This window comes from Nerophis ophidion, unplaced genomic scaffold, assembly GCF_033978795.1.
Source record: "Nerophis ophidion isolate RoL-2023_Sa unplaced genomic scaffold, RoL_Noph_v1.0 HiC_scaffold_38, whole genome shotgun sequence".
NCBI classification, from domain to species: domain Eukaryota; kingdom Metazoa; phylum Chordata; class Actinopteri; order Syngnathiformes; family Syngnathidae; genus Nerophis; species Nerophis ophidion.
In genome coordinates this window covers 616,346-629,503 of record NW_026906960.1, presented here as the reverse complement: position 1 = coordinate 629,503, position 13,158 = coordinate 616,346, and the positions used below count along the sequence as shown (strand labels likewise).

At 38.9% G+C, this 13,158-nt stretch overlaps 2 protein-coding genes across 2 annotated transcripts in view; one reads left to right on the top strand and one right to left on the bottom strand.

The window, feature by feature from the left end:
* LOC133546699 (gastrula zinc finger protein XlCGF57.1-like) overlaps positions 1 to 8,910 on the top strand; it is a 299,733-nt gene extending 290,823 nt beyond the window's left edge. The window contains exon 3 of the mRNA XM_061892494.1: positions 7,423 to 8,910. Within this exon, the coding sequence (XP_061748478.1) occupies positions 7,423 to 8,441 (1,019 nt within the window). The 3' untranslated portion in view covers positions 8,442 to 8,910. The remainder of the gene's footprint in view (positions 1 to 7,422) is intronic.
* Positions 1 to 13,158, bottom strand: part of LOC133546709 (oocyte zinc finger protein XlCOF8.4-like) — a 233,491-nt gene that overhangs the window by 54,014 nt on the left and 166,319 nt on the right. The gene's annotated exons all lie outside the window — the stretch shown is intronic.

Sequence of the window (13,158 nt, the reverse complement as noted above, 5' to 3'; positions counted from 1 at the left end):
TATTATTTATACACTAAACATGTATTTAATATTAATACACTAAACATGTATTAAATATTTATACACAAAACATGTATTTAATATTCATACAATAAACATGTAATTATTATTCTTACACTTAATATGTATTTAATAATAATACAAAAATATGTATTTAATTTTAATAAACTAAACATATATTTAATATTAATACACTAAACCTGTATTTAATATTCATACAAAAACATGTATTTAATTTTAATAAACTAAACACATATTTAATATTAATACACTAAACATGTATTTAATATTAATACAAAAACATCTATTTAATTTTAATAAACCAAACATATATTTAATATTTATACACTAAACATTTATTTAATATTCATTGCATCATTTGAAGATGTCACCACTACCTGCTGCTGGCTGGCTGCTGCTGCTGCTGGCGTTGTAGCCATGGACATCTTCTTCCATGTCATGAACTTTGCTGGTTTAAGGAAAAGACGAGATGGCGCCCAAGGCTGATTATAGTGAACTTAAAAAAGCGATCGATACTCTGATCGAGGAAGTTGCTACAATCAAGGAGAGGCAGAAAACAATCATGGCCCTTGTTGTGCAGCTGGATCAGATAAGAGCTGACAATTCGGAGAAAGACAAGAAAATTGCAATTCTGGAGAACAGAGTTGCTGATTTTGAGCAGTATACACGGATCAATGACGTGATCATCACCGGACTTAGCATCAAACCCCGGTCTTACGCACGAGCTGTAACCCCAGCAAATGGAGGGGAGCCGGCGGAGTTGGATGTCATTTCAATTGAGCGACAGGTAGCGGTCTTCATGCAGTCCAAGGATATACAACTGGACTGTAACAGCATCGAAGCATGTCACCTTTTGCCCAGGAGAGGGACAAACGACAAGCCGAGCGTTATCCTGAGGTTTGTAAACAGGAAGCACAAGATCGCGTTGCTAAAACAGGGAAGGAAGCTAAAAGGAACAAACGTTTACATGAACGACCATTTGACCAAACGAAATGCTGATATAGCTCGAAAAGCACGCCAAATAAGAAGAGAGAAGAAAATTCTACAAACTTGGACAGCGAACTGTAAAGTATTCATCAAACTCAACGGTACTCCGGAGAACGCCAAAGTGCTGGTGATTAGAAACATGGAAGATCTGAACGAATATGACGTTTAATGTTGGGTTTCTTCTTTCTTCACTCATCTTCAATGAATACTCAAGTTGAATATAAAAGAAAGATGATGGTTTATTTTAAGGATGGTTCAGTACAATGCCTCACAGCACCGGGAAACAAAACATCGGTAACTGTGGAAAATAGAACACAACTTCATCGCGCTTCTTTCTGTGAGTCTCTCATATTCTCTCGCGCGAAGTGAACCGGAAGAGATCACGTGATGATAACACAGGCGAGCATGCACTACCTTATATAACCTGTTGGAGGCGCAAAACAACAACAGCAAGCCTTCTCTCTTGATACACAAAAACAGCATTAATAACAATGAGATCACATTTACTCAACACCCCCCCTTGATCTCATGACCATGAAACAGTGAAACACATTAGTTTCCAAAAAAGAATAATTTGAATTTGTCAATCTTGGCTCTTGTAGTAGGTTTTGTTAAGATGTCTGCAACCATGTCTTCTGTAGGACAGTAGACCAATTACATTTTCCCTTCAGTGAGTGCCTCGCGAATGAAATGGTATTTGACATCAATATGTTTGGACCTCTGTCTATTAACTGGATTTTTGCTCAATAAAAGAGCCCCTTGATTGTCTCCAAGAATTGTTGTACTATTGTACAAACATTTGTCCATGCCACCCAACAGTTGGGTGATATAAATACTTTCTCGTGTAGTGGTGGATAAGCCAATATATTCAGCTTCACAAGTTGACAATGCAACTGTTGGTTGTTTCTTTGATTTCCAGGATATAGCTGGACCTTGTTTTGTTAGACCGAAACAATATCCACTAGTGCTGCGTCGGTCTTTCACTGATGATGCCCAGTCTGAATCGCTAAATGCAATAAGTTTGAGGCCTTCCTCACTTTTCTTGAAACTTAGTTCAAAGTCATGTGTACCCTTGAGATACCTTAGCACATGTTTGGCAGCAACTAGATCCTGTGCTGTCGGCTTTGCCAATGTTTGTGATAACCTACCAACAATCCAGCTGATATCTGGTCTGGTGCAGGTCATGGCATAGATCAAACTACCAATGATTTCACGGTATTCTTTGGGGTTTACCACCTCGGTAGTGTCACACTCATTTTGATTTGGAGTGCTCAGTTCTACTTTCTGTTCAGAAGGAGTACTTTTAGGTTTGCATTCTGACATGCCAAACCTTTCAAGCATCTTTTGTTTGTACATCTTTTGATCCATTTTGATTTCATTCTGTTTCTGTTCAAAATGAATACCCAGGAAATAAGATATCTTGCCCAGATCTTTCATGTTAAATTTGGCTTTCATTGCGTCTTTAAATTGCTCAAGTGCTTCTTTGCTACTTGCAGCAATGATCAGGTCATCCACCCAGATGATAACAATGACTGTTTCATTTTCTGTTTGTTTTCGGTAGACACAATGATCAGATAGGTTTCTTTTGAAATTGTTTTGTTCTAAATAGTCATTTAGTAGTTTGTACCAATTTCTTCCTGATTGTTTTAGGCCATAGATTGATTTCTTCAACCTAAATACTAATATTTCACCTGTGTCCGATGTTTTCTGAAAACCTTCTGGTTGATCTAGGTATATCTCTTCATCAATGAGGGCATGTAAATATGCCGTTTTCACATCCATCTGGTGGACGGTGAGGTCATTTTGAACAGCTATTTGCATCAATGCACGCACAGAAGTAATGTCTGCAGTTGGTGCAAATGTTTCTTGATAATCTATACCTTCAGTTTGACTGTATCTTTTGGCAACATATCTAGCTTTGAAAAGCTGTCCTTTCTCTGTGTTTTCTTTGAGGGCATAAACCCACTTTCCGCCTATTGCATTTTTCCCTTTTGGTAATGTTGTTAGTTCAAATGTGTCATTTTCTTTGAGAGATGCCAATTCGTCTTTCATGGCTTTTTCCCAGCTGGCTGCCTCTGATGACATCAGGGTGTCTTTATACGTCTGTGGGACTCCACACACTGCCCTGCAACAGTGATCAATAACGTCATGGCTTTCATTGGTATCATCAATATTTGTTACATATTCCTCTAAGTATTTTGGAGGAACAATTCTCTCTCTCTTTGGGTAACGACCTCTTTGTTCTATCCTAGTCTCTATGTTAGTTGTGGCATCATCTAACACCACCTCTTCCTCTACTTCCAGAGTTTGTGTTTGGTTATCAACATCGTTTTGAGCTACAGTTTGATTTTCGATGCTCACTGATTTTTCTGACACAGTGTCAGGTAATTTGGTTTCATTTCTTTTGCAATCTGGGATGTCCAAGTCATATGCATTTGTTTGTGTGTCTTTTTCTGCAGTGTTCTTTTTGGTGAATTTTACCAGTCTGTGTTTTGACACTTTTCTTGACTGTGGATCATAGACCAAGTATGCTGGACTAATTTTACTATAGCCCACAAATACTCCTTTCTCACACCTTGGTTCAGGTTTCTTGTGAGTGTGAGTGTATGCGTAACACTCCGAGCCAAACACCCACATTTTTGAAATGTTGGGCTTCTTTCCAGTTAGCATGAAATATGGTGTGTTCTTTGTTCTGTCATTGTAACATCTGTTCCGAATATGGGCGGCACTTTGAACAGCATAAGGCCATAATGTTTTTGGTAACTCTTTTTCTAGTAGCATACACCTTGCCATTTCAAACAGTGTTCGCCACTGTCTTTCAGCTGTACCGTTTTGATGAGGAGAATAAGGTGACGAAGTTTCATGTCTGATACTTTTCTCTCTCAAAAGTGTTTGAAAATCGTTTCCAGTGAACTCAGTTCCATTATCTGAGCGTATACATTTTACGTTGCCATATGGGGAAACGTCTGCAATGAACTTCTCTGTCGCAAGGGTAGTTTCACTCTTATTCTTCAAGAAGTAAACAAATACTGGCCCTGAATAATCATCAGTAAATGAGACTGAATATTTATGCCCATCTAATCCAATGGGGTCAATGGGGCCGGCCAGGTCAGTGTGCACCAGCTCTAGGGGTGCACTAGCTTTGACATCAGGTAATTTGTTCCTAGTGTTAGTGAATTTTCCTTGTGTACAAATGTCACATTCTATCTTTGTATCTCCTGTAACTGTCATGCCTGTCACAACATTTTGAAGCTTCAACACATCATTCACATTGCAGTGCCCCAAGATCCCGTGCCATGTTTTCACATCACAACATAGATTCACTTTGTCTTTTGACATCATGTCATGCACAGAGTCATCGTATGGTTTTTGATGGTTTACCGTTTTGAGGTAGTACAGTCTCTCATGTACTTCTAACTTGAAGGTGTTTCCTTCTAACTTGAAGGTGTTTCCTTCTTTCGTGATGAGCCGGTTTTGTCCTTCTTCGAAGATCACTTGAGCTCCATCAGTCGTGGCTGCTTTCACCGACATGAAGTCTTGTGGGTAGAGTGGGATGAACAAGGCGTTCTTCAGTGTGATGGGGACACTTTTCCCTTCCGTGTTGCGTAGAAGAACCACTGCATCGCCTCTCTTCAGAGCCACGTTGTTCTTCCTTGTTCCATTGGCCAACTCCATGTAGTGTTTGTTTGGGTTAAAAGTCTCATCAAATCGTGTAAATTTACTCTTCTCAGTGATTATGTGTGACGTCGCCCCACAGTCCACCATCAGTCCATTTTGTTTGATGCCGTCTGGAAGCACCAAATGACTGGCTTGGAACACAAAGGAGGTGCCACTTTCCTTTGAATCTTCTTCTTTCTCCATAGTTTGTTTAGCAGAGTCAGGCTTGGTTTTTCTTCTGCACGTCTCGTCTGTATGTGTTGTGCTTCTGTGGTAGTTGCACCACTTTGGTGTTGTTTTGTGGGGACAATTTCTCGCAAAATGTCCACGATTCCCACATCCATAACAGGTTGCTGACGCTATGTCCACTTTCATTACGTTGTCTGAATTTGGTTTGTGTTCAAATTTCTCTGTCTCTTCGTAGCTTCGTAGTTTGCTCTTAAACTCCACAAAAGTCACTTCATCGTTGCTCTGTGTCATGTGAATGACGAATGGTTTGTATGGTTCCGGTAGGCCCCGCAGAACCATAGCAATACTCAACTCATGGCTTATTACTTGCTTTGTATTTCTTAAAGAAGTCACAATCTTTTCGGCTCTAATGATGTAGTCTGTAATAGTTTCTTCGGAGTTTTTCTTCAGGGAACACAATTCGTTGTACAGGGAAATAATTCTTGGCTTACCATCACTGGCATAATGTCGCCGTAAAATTTGTAGTGCTTTGCGACCATCGTCAGCAGCGTCTCTCATCACCAACGACAGACTTTTGTCGTCGAGGAACTGGATTAGCTCTGCAAAACATTCTGCATTCTTCTCTGGGTCCACTTCACCAGAGGAAAGTATTGTGTCCTTTAAACCTTCAAGTCTCATGCGACCAAGAAATTTTACTTCCCAAAGTTCGTAGTTGTCCTCGTCTCCATCGAAGACCAGGCGCTGCCATCTTCCTCCCGTTGCATGTCTGGGCCCATAACCTGTTGGGTTTCTTCTTTCTTCACTCATCTTCAATGAATACTCAAGTTGAATATAAAAGAAAGAAGATGGTTTGTTTTAAGGATGGTTCAGTACAATGCCTCACAGCACCGGGAAACAAAACATCGGTAACTGTGGAAAATAGAACACAACTTCATCGCGCTTCTTTCTGTTAGTCCCTCATATTCTCTCGCGCGAAGTGAACCGGAAGAGATCACGTGATGATAACACACGCGAGCCTGCACTACCGTATATAACCTGTTGGAGGCGCAAAACAACAACAGCAAGCCCCTCTCTTGATACACAGAAACAGTATTAATTACAATGAGATCACATTTACTCAACAGCCATCATGTGCCATCTTGCACAATTATTTGTATTTATTTATGTTTTTAGTTTCAGCCATATTACTTTGTGCTTTCATATGCACATTTAAATTCCACTGGAGTTAAATGTGACGTTTTCTACAATATTGTTTCTCCTACTAAGTACATACTTTTCAATGTGTTATTTAAAAAAAAAAAAACTTGTTAAAAAAAAGTACTTTAAGAACAATTGGAGCAAATTTGAAAAATACCACGATAAAAATGATAACCGGGAAAATAATTGTTCATTCCGCGACATCCCTAGTGTCTATGTTTGTGTGGGTTTATATGTATGTATGTATGTATGTACAGTCGTGATCAAAAGTTTACATACACTTGTAAAGAACATGATGTCATGGCTGTCTTTAGTTTCCAATAATTTCTACAACTCTTATTTTTTTTGTGATAGAGTGACTGGAGCACATACTTGTTGGTTCCAAAAAACATTCATGAAGTTTGCTTCTTTTATGAATTTATTATGGGTCTACTGTACATGTGAGCAAATGTGCTGGGTCAAAAGTATACATACAGCAATGTTAATATTTGCTTACATGTCCCTTGGCAAGTTTCACTGCAATAAGGCGCTTTTGGTAGCCATCCACAAGCTTCTGCTTGAATTTTTGACCACTCCTCTTGACAAAATTGGTGCAGTTCAGCTAAATTTGTTGTTTTTTTGACATGGACTTGTTTCTTCAGCATTGTCCACACGTTTAATTCAGGACTTTGGGAAGGCCATTCTAAAACCTTAATTAAGCCATTCCTTCACAACTTTTGACTTTTGTTTGGGGTCATTGTCCTGTTGGAACACCCAACCGTGCCCAAGACCCAACCTCCGGGCTGATGATTTTAGCTTGTCCTGAAGAATTTGGAGGTAATCCTTCTTTTCATTGTCCAATTTAAAGCACTAGTTCCATTGGCAGCGAAACAGGCCCAGAGCATAATACTACCACCACCATGCTTGACGGTGGGAATGGTGTTCGCCTTCTCTCCTCCAAACTTATTGCAGGGTATTGTGACCAAAAAGCTCCATTTTAGTTTCATCTGACATGGACGAAGTTAAGACCTTCTAGAGGAAAGTTCTGTGAAATACCACAAAATAACTTGGAGTGTCTTGTTAATTTATAGCCAAAAATATTTTTATTTTATAGATATTCTCAAAGCAGAATAAAGTCCTTAGGGTCCTCTGACACCCCATGGGGTAACCGTAAGGTCTGGGCCTCTTAAGACCTCACTGTAGGTGCTAATCGACCTGTTTCTTCACCTTTTTACCGAATTTGAAAGCAAAAGAGTCCACAAATAACCGAATCGTAAAGCAGAATTGAAAATTAAATCTGAATTGGTAAAATCTTATCAATATCGCTCCTGACATGTGACTGAAAAAAAGATGGACTCCTCTCGACCATGTTTGTCTTCCTGTGTCCTGCAGACGTCTGTGAAGAACATCTTCTCTCTGAGCAACAGAAGTGGAGCTTCAGGATGGGCAAGGAGGAGCCACAGCCCTTCCACATTAAGGAGGAAGAGAAGGCGCCACATACATTGCAAATGCAAAGGGAAGAAAATAACCCACTGACCCCGCATTTTAAAGAGGAAGAGGAGGAACACAGCATCAGTCAAGAATGGTTGGAGAAGTTCCATTTGATTGTGAAGAGTGAAGATGATGGGGTCAAAAGTGAAAGTGAGGAGAGGGGAGGGGGGGAGCCTCCAAGCAGCAGCTCAACACAACACATGACAACAGAAGCTGATGGAGACCACTGTGGAGGATCACAAGCAGACAAGCTCTTAGCTCCACTATCAGATAGTGAGGACACAACGTCACACTCTCCTGACACTGATGATGAAGACTCTAAAGATGATAAGACATGTCACACTGACAACACTCACTTCACATCTTCTCACTGTCACAAAACTTTTAAAGACTGTCGCAATATGAAAAGACACATAAGAATACACACTGGAGAAAAACCTTTTTCCTGCTCAGAATGTGGTACAAGTTTTGCAAGAAATCAAAGTTTAAAAGCACACATGAGAACACACACTGGAGAAAAAACATTTTTGTGCTCAATTTGTAGTAAAAGATTCACCCAGAAGGCACATTTGATAAACCACACAAAAATACACACTGGTGTAAAACCTTATTCATGCTCAGTATGTGGTAAAAAATTTACACAAAGTAATGATTTGAAAAGACACATGAGAATACACACTGAAGAAAAACCTTTTTCCTGCTCAGAATGTGGTAAAGGTTTTACACAAAGTAATGATTTGAAAAGACACATGAGAATACACACTGGAGAAAAACCGTTTTCCTGCTCAGAATGTGGTAAAGGTTTTACACAAAGTAATAATTTGAAAGAGCACATGAAAAAACACACTAGAAAAAAACGTTTTCTTGCGCAATCTGTTGCAAAGAATTTGCACTACCTATCTCTTTCGAAGTTCACATGAGAATGCACACTGTTCAATCTGTTGTGAAGGTTTTGGATTAGGTCTCTATTTAAGTAAAACACGAGAAAACACAGATGAGAGAGTGTTGTGTTGCAGTGTTGAACTGTCAAAACTTGAATAAGGACTTTCTAACATCAGCACATATAACATGTGTGACATCATTGTTGTGTGTGTAACACAATCGTGTTAATATTATCCTAACATTCACAGATTAGATCATTTAGATTAGTGTTTTTTTTACAGGTAAATACATGTGTTATTATGTAATTTTTGGTACTTTGATTTAAAAATGAAGAGAACTATTTGGCTGAAAAGGTGAAAGTAAAAAACACGTGTTCTTCTGGACCACTTTTGGAAAAAAAAATACTTTTTACATCATTTGTGTTTTATTCAAGATCATTTACTTTTAAAATGTGTGACTTTATGAATCATTTGTTGGGTCTATGTAATCCATTCTGTTAATTGTCTTTATTACTCTCTTTTGTAATTCTTTTTTTTTTTGATTGTTTTGTATGTATGTCCCCAGACTTTTATGCAATTAAACAATTTATGCTTCAATAAAAGTTGGGTCCAGTAAATGTAGTTATTATTTGTTGAGTATGTGTTTTGTTATTAAATATTGAATTTATATTTAGAGTCAGAGTCCTGAAAACATATGTACGGTCTGTCCTACTTTACGGCTGTGAATGCTGTACATTAAACAATCAACAATCTAGAAAATTAGAGGCAACCGAAATGTGGTTATTCAGAAAAATACTCTGCAACTCATAGACTGAAAAGAAAAGGAATGAAGAAGTATTGGCAAAGGCTAAAATAATAAGATCTCTAATTGCAGCGATTCGAAATAGGCAGCCGAAATTCCTCAGTCATATCATTAAAAGACAGCTTAGATAAACTGGTGTTAGCAGGAAAACTAGTAGGAAAGCAAGCTCCAGGTCAACAACGAACAACATATGTCAGCAGCCTAAGAAATGTTATGGGAAATATCAATAATATGGAACTCATACATTGAGCGGACGACGGAGAAGACTGGAGAGCCCAGATTATCGATGCCTGCAAACAGGCCTAATACCCCATGATGATTTAATTTTGATATTTTCTTCTTTATATGTTTTACAAACACAGGATATGATGTTAATACCCAAAATGCCATGGACTCTGAATGGCAGGGGCGTCCTTCTCCCTGAGCCAAGCCATACCTGAGCGGGGTGAGATGTTCCAATCCTTTTTCCCTTGAGAAACGTGGGTGGGGATGATAGTCATCACAAAATTGTCGTGTCAAGCCGGGCGTGGTTACACAGACGGATGTTCATGGCAGCTTTGGGCACCGCAAAGATTGCTCCAAGTTGGTTTCACAGACACATGGTATGATGTTATGGGGGAGGAAAGGTGGCATTGGGGTCATCAGGCGGGCTCACTCCTTCACCGGTGTTTCACTGACAAGGCCCACTGCACCTCCAGAGAGCTCAGTAGCAACTCCTAGCATCCAAAGTATGCTCCCCTCTCCCTTTCCCCCTTAAAATCTCATGGTCTTGGTCATTTTGGAGCCCAGCTGTTGTCTCTCCTTCTGATCCAGTGCCACTGGCTTGCTCGTTCCACAGCACTGGACAGCGCTCTGATGGCTTGACGTTGGGCCTGGCCCACATTCCAATGTTCTTAAAGGGACTGGTAGCAAGACCCTTCACCCTTGCTCCTGATGAGTCGTGGTCATTGCCTTGCATGGCAGCTCCCGCCATCAGTGTGTGAATGTGGAAATAGTGTCAAAGCCCTTTGAGTTACCTTGAAGGTAGAAAAGTGTTATCCAAGTATAACCCATTTCCCAATGTTCCTATAACCCCTTTGTTCAAATGTTTGTTCCACTTGGGGCGCGGGCATCTTGTCTGACTCGCACCATGCACAGCCTTCCTTGTCACATATTTTTCCTTTTCCCGCTATCCATCTAGTAATTCAAACTGATCAAGCAGCGCGATTGAAGATTATTTGTCTTTACAAAAATCAAGGAACCAGGATACTCTGGAAACAAAATAAAAGGTAGTCTATATAAAAGGACATATATGTGCACATGTATGCACTGATTACAAATACAGAACTATAATGCCCACATTTAGACTTTCTCCATCAAACGCCATTTTGCTTTCCCCTCCTTCTTCTTCTTCTTTTTATTTCCAGCAGACTAGTAGAACATCTTAGGTTTACTGCTTCCCTCCACAGGTTCTTAAGGATTTCCTCCTTCTGTCCTATGGCCCACACTATACTCTACAGCCCGTTTGGTGGCAGTATGAACCTTTCAAGTCATGGCTGCAAACTGCCAGTAAGAAGAAGAAGTAATAGAGCTGGTTGCTTGTTTCTCTCGCGAGATCTGACAACATTAATAGTTTAAATAGAACAATTGACAGGTTGACAACATCCAAACAAACCAAGTCATCTCCAATACATCTCAACATTACACACATCCTCCAGGCTGAGTTAGTCTACATGATGAATTAAGTGGGAAACTACATGTAAATCATATGAGGAAAACATTTTAAAAATTGACCGCGATAATAAATAGAATAATATACAAACCCACAAATATTAAATACATTTATTGTACACAACTTTAGTTGAAACATACATTGTTTATTACATAAAAGTCTGGGGACATACATATAAAACAATCACACAACAATATTCATATTACACAAGAGAGTAATAAAGACAATTCATAGAATGGATTATAGAGACCCAACAAATGATTCATAAAGTCACACATTTTAAAATTGTATAAAAGACAACTGTTCAAATTATGTATAAAGTAAATAATAATATGCTTCCTGAAGTGGTCCAGAAGATGTTTCAGATGTGAAGCAGTAAATATGAACTAAGAGGGATTTATGTGTACTCAAAAGCAAAGGTATGAACACATGTAAAACAAATATGTACATCATATAAAGGAGTTCATCAATGGAATTATCTACAATTAGAAAATAAAAAACATGTCACACTTCATTATTTCAAAAAACATAGATAGATAGATAGATAGATAGATAGATAGATAGATAGATAGATAGATAGATGGATAGATAGATAGATAGATAGATAGATAGATAGATAGTACTTTATTGATTCCTTAAGGAGAGTTCCTTCAGGAAAATTAAAACACTATTACGAATAATTATAAAAGTGAATTATGACTGTCTACATATCAAATGTTTATTTTATCTAACATTTTATGTACTGTTTATTCTCACCTTTTCAGTTAAATTGTTGTGTTCATTTTAAAGTACACAAATATGTATATTAACTCATGTACTTGACTGAAATAAAAGTACTAATCTGAAGTGTCTAATCTATAAATGATAGAATCATATTAACAAGATTGTTACACACACAACAATGATGTCACACATGTTATATGTGCTGATGTTGTTAGAAAGTCAAAATGAAAGTCTGGACAGTTTATTTCAAATCCTGCAGTTTCATTTGCTGCTGCTGTTCTCACCAGCACACTTGTGTTTCTTACACTGGTACTTAGAAGACAATCTTTCACCACACACACTGCAACTCAACACTTTCTCTCCTGGGTGTCTTCTCATATGCACTGTAAAAGATTGTCGGTGACAAAGCTTTTGTTGCAGCTCAAACAGGAGTATGGTTTTTCACCAGAGTGCGTTCTCATGTGTGATTTTAATTGCTATTTGTCTATATAACTTTTAGAACTTATTGAACAAATAAAAGGTTTTTCACCAGTGTGTTTTCTCATGTGTGCTTTTAAATTTTAATTTATTACAAAACTTTTATCACATTCTGAGCAGGTAAATGGTTTTTCTCCAGTGTGTAACCTCATGTGTGTTTTGAAATGGTCCCTTTGAGTAAAATCTTTACCGCGGATTGAAAATGAAAAAGGTTTTTCTCTGGTGTGTGTTTTAATGTGTGCTTTGAGATTGTGCTTATGAGTAAAATCTTTACCGCGGATTGAACATGAAAAAGGTTTTTCTCCAGTTTGTGTTCTCATGTGTACTTTCAAATGTTGACTTCGTGTAAAACCTTTACCACATTCTAAGCAAGAAAAAGGTTTTTCTCCAGTGTGTGTTCTCATGTGTCTTTTCAATTTACTAGGATATTTAAAGGTTTTGTGACAGAGAGAAGATGTGAAGTGAGTGTTGTCAGTGTGACATGTCTTATCATCTTTAGAGTCTTCATCATCAGTGTCAGGAGAGTGTGACGTTGTGTCCTCACTATCTGATAGTGGAGCTAAGAGCTTGTCTGCTTGTGATCCTCCACAGTGGTCTCCATCAGCTTCTGTTGTCATGTGTTGTGTTGAGCTGCTGCTTGGAGGCTCCCCCCCTCCCCTCTCCTCACTTTCACCTTTCACCTCATCATCTTCACTCTTCACAGGGACACCAGTCACTGGCAGCTTGGTGACATCAACCTCCTCCAGTCCTTCTAGATGCTCTCCCTGCTGACTGATGCTGTGTTCCTCCTCTTCCTCTTTAATGTGAGGGGTCAGTGGGTCCTCCTCTTCCTCCTTAATGTGAAGGCTCAGTGAATCCACCGCTTCCTCTTTAAAATGGTGTGCCAGTGAAACAGGGCGTAGCTGCCGCTGATTGGACCGACACGCAAATACCACATTTTCAACACTCCCCGTTGTCGGTAAAAAACATAGCTATGGGCTGCACTTTGGACACGCCAGGAGTTAGCAGCTACACAACAGCTAAGCTAAAACAGCACTTTTAAG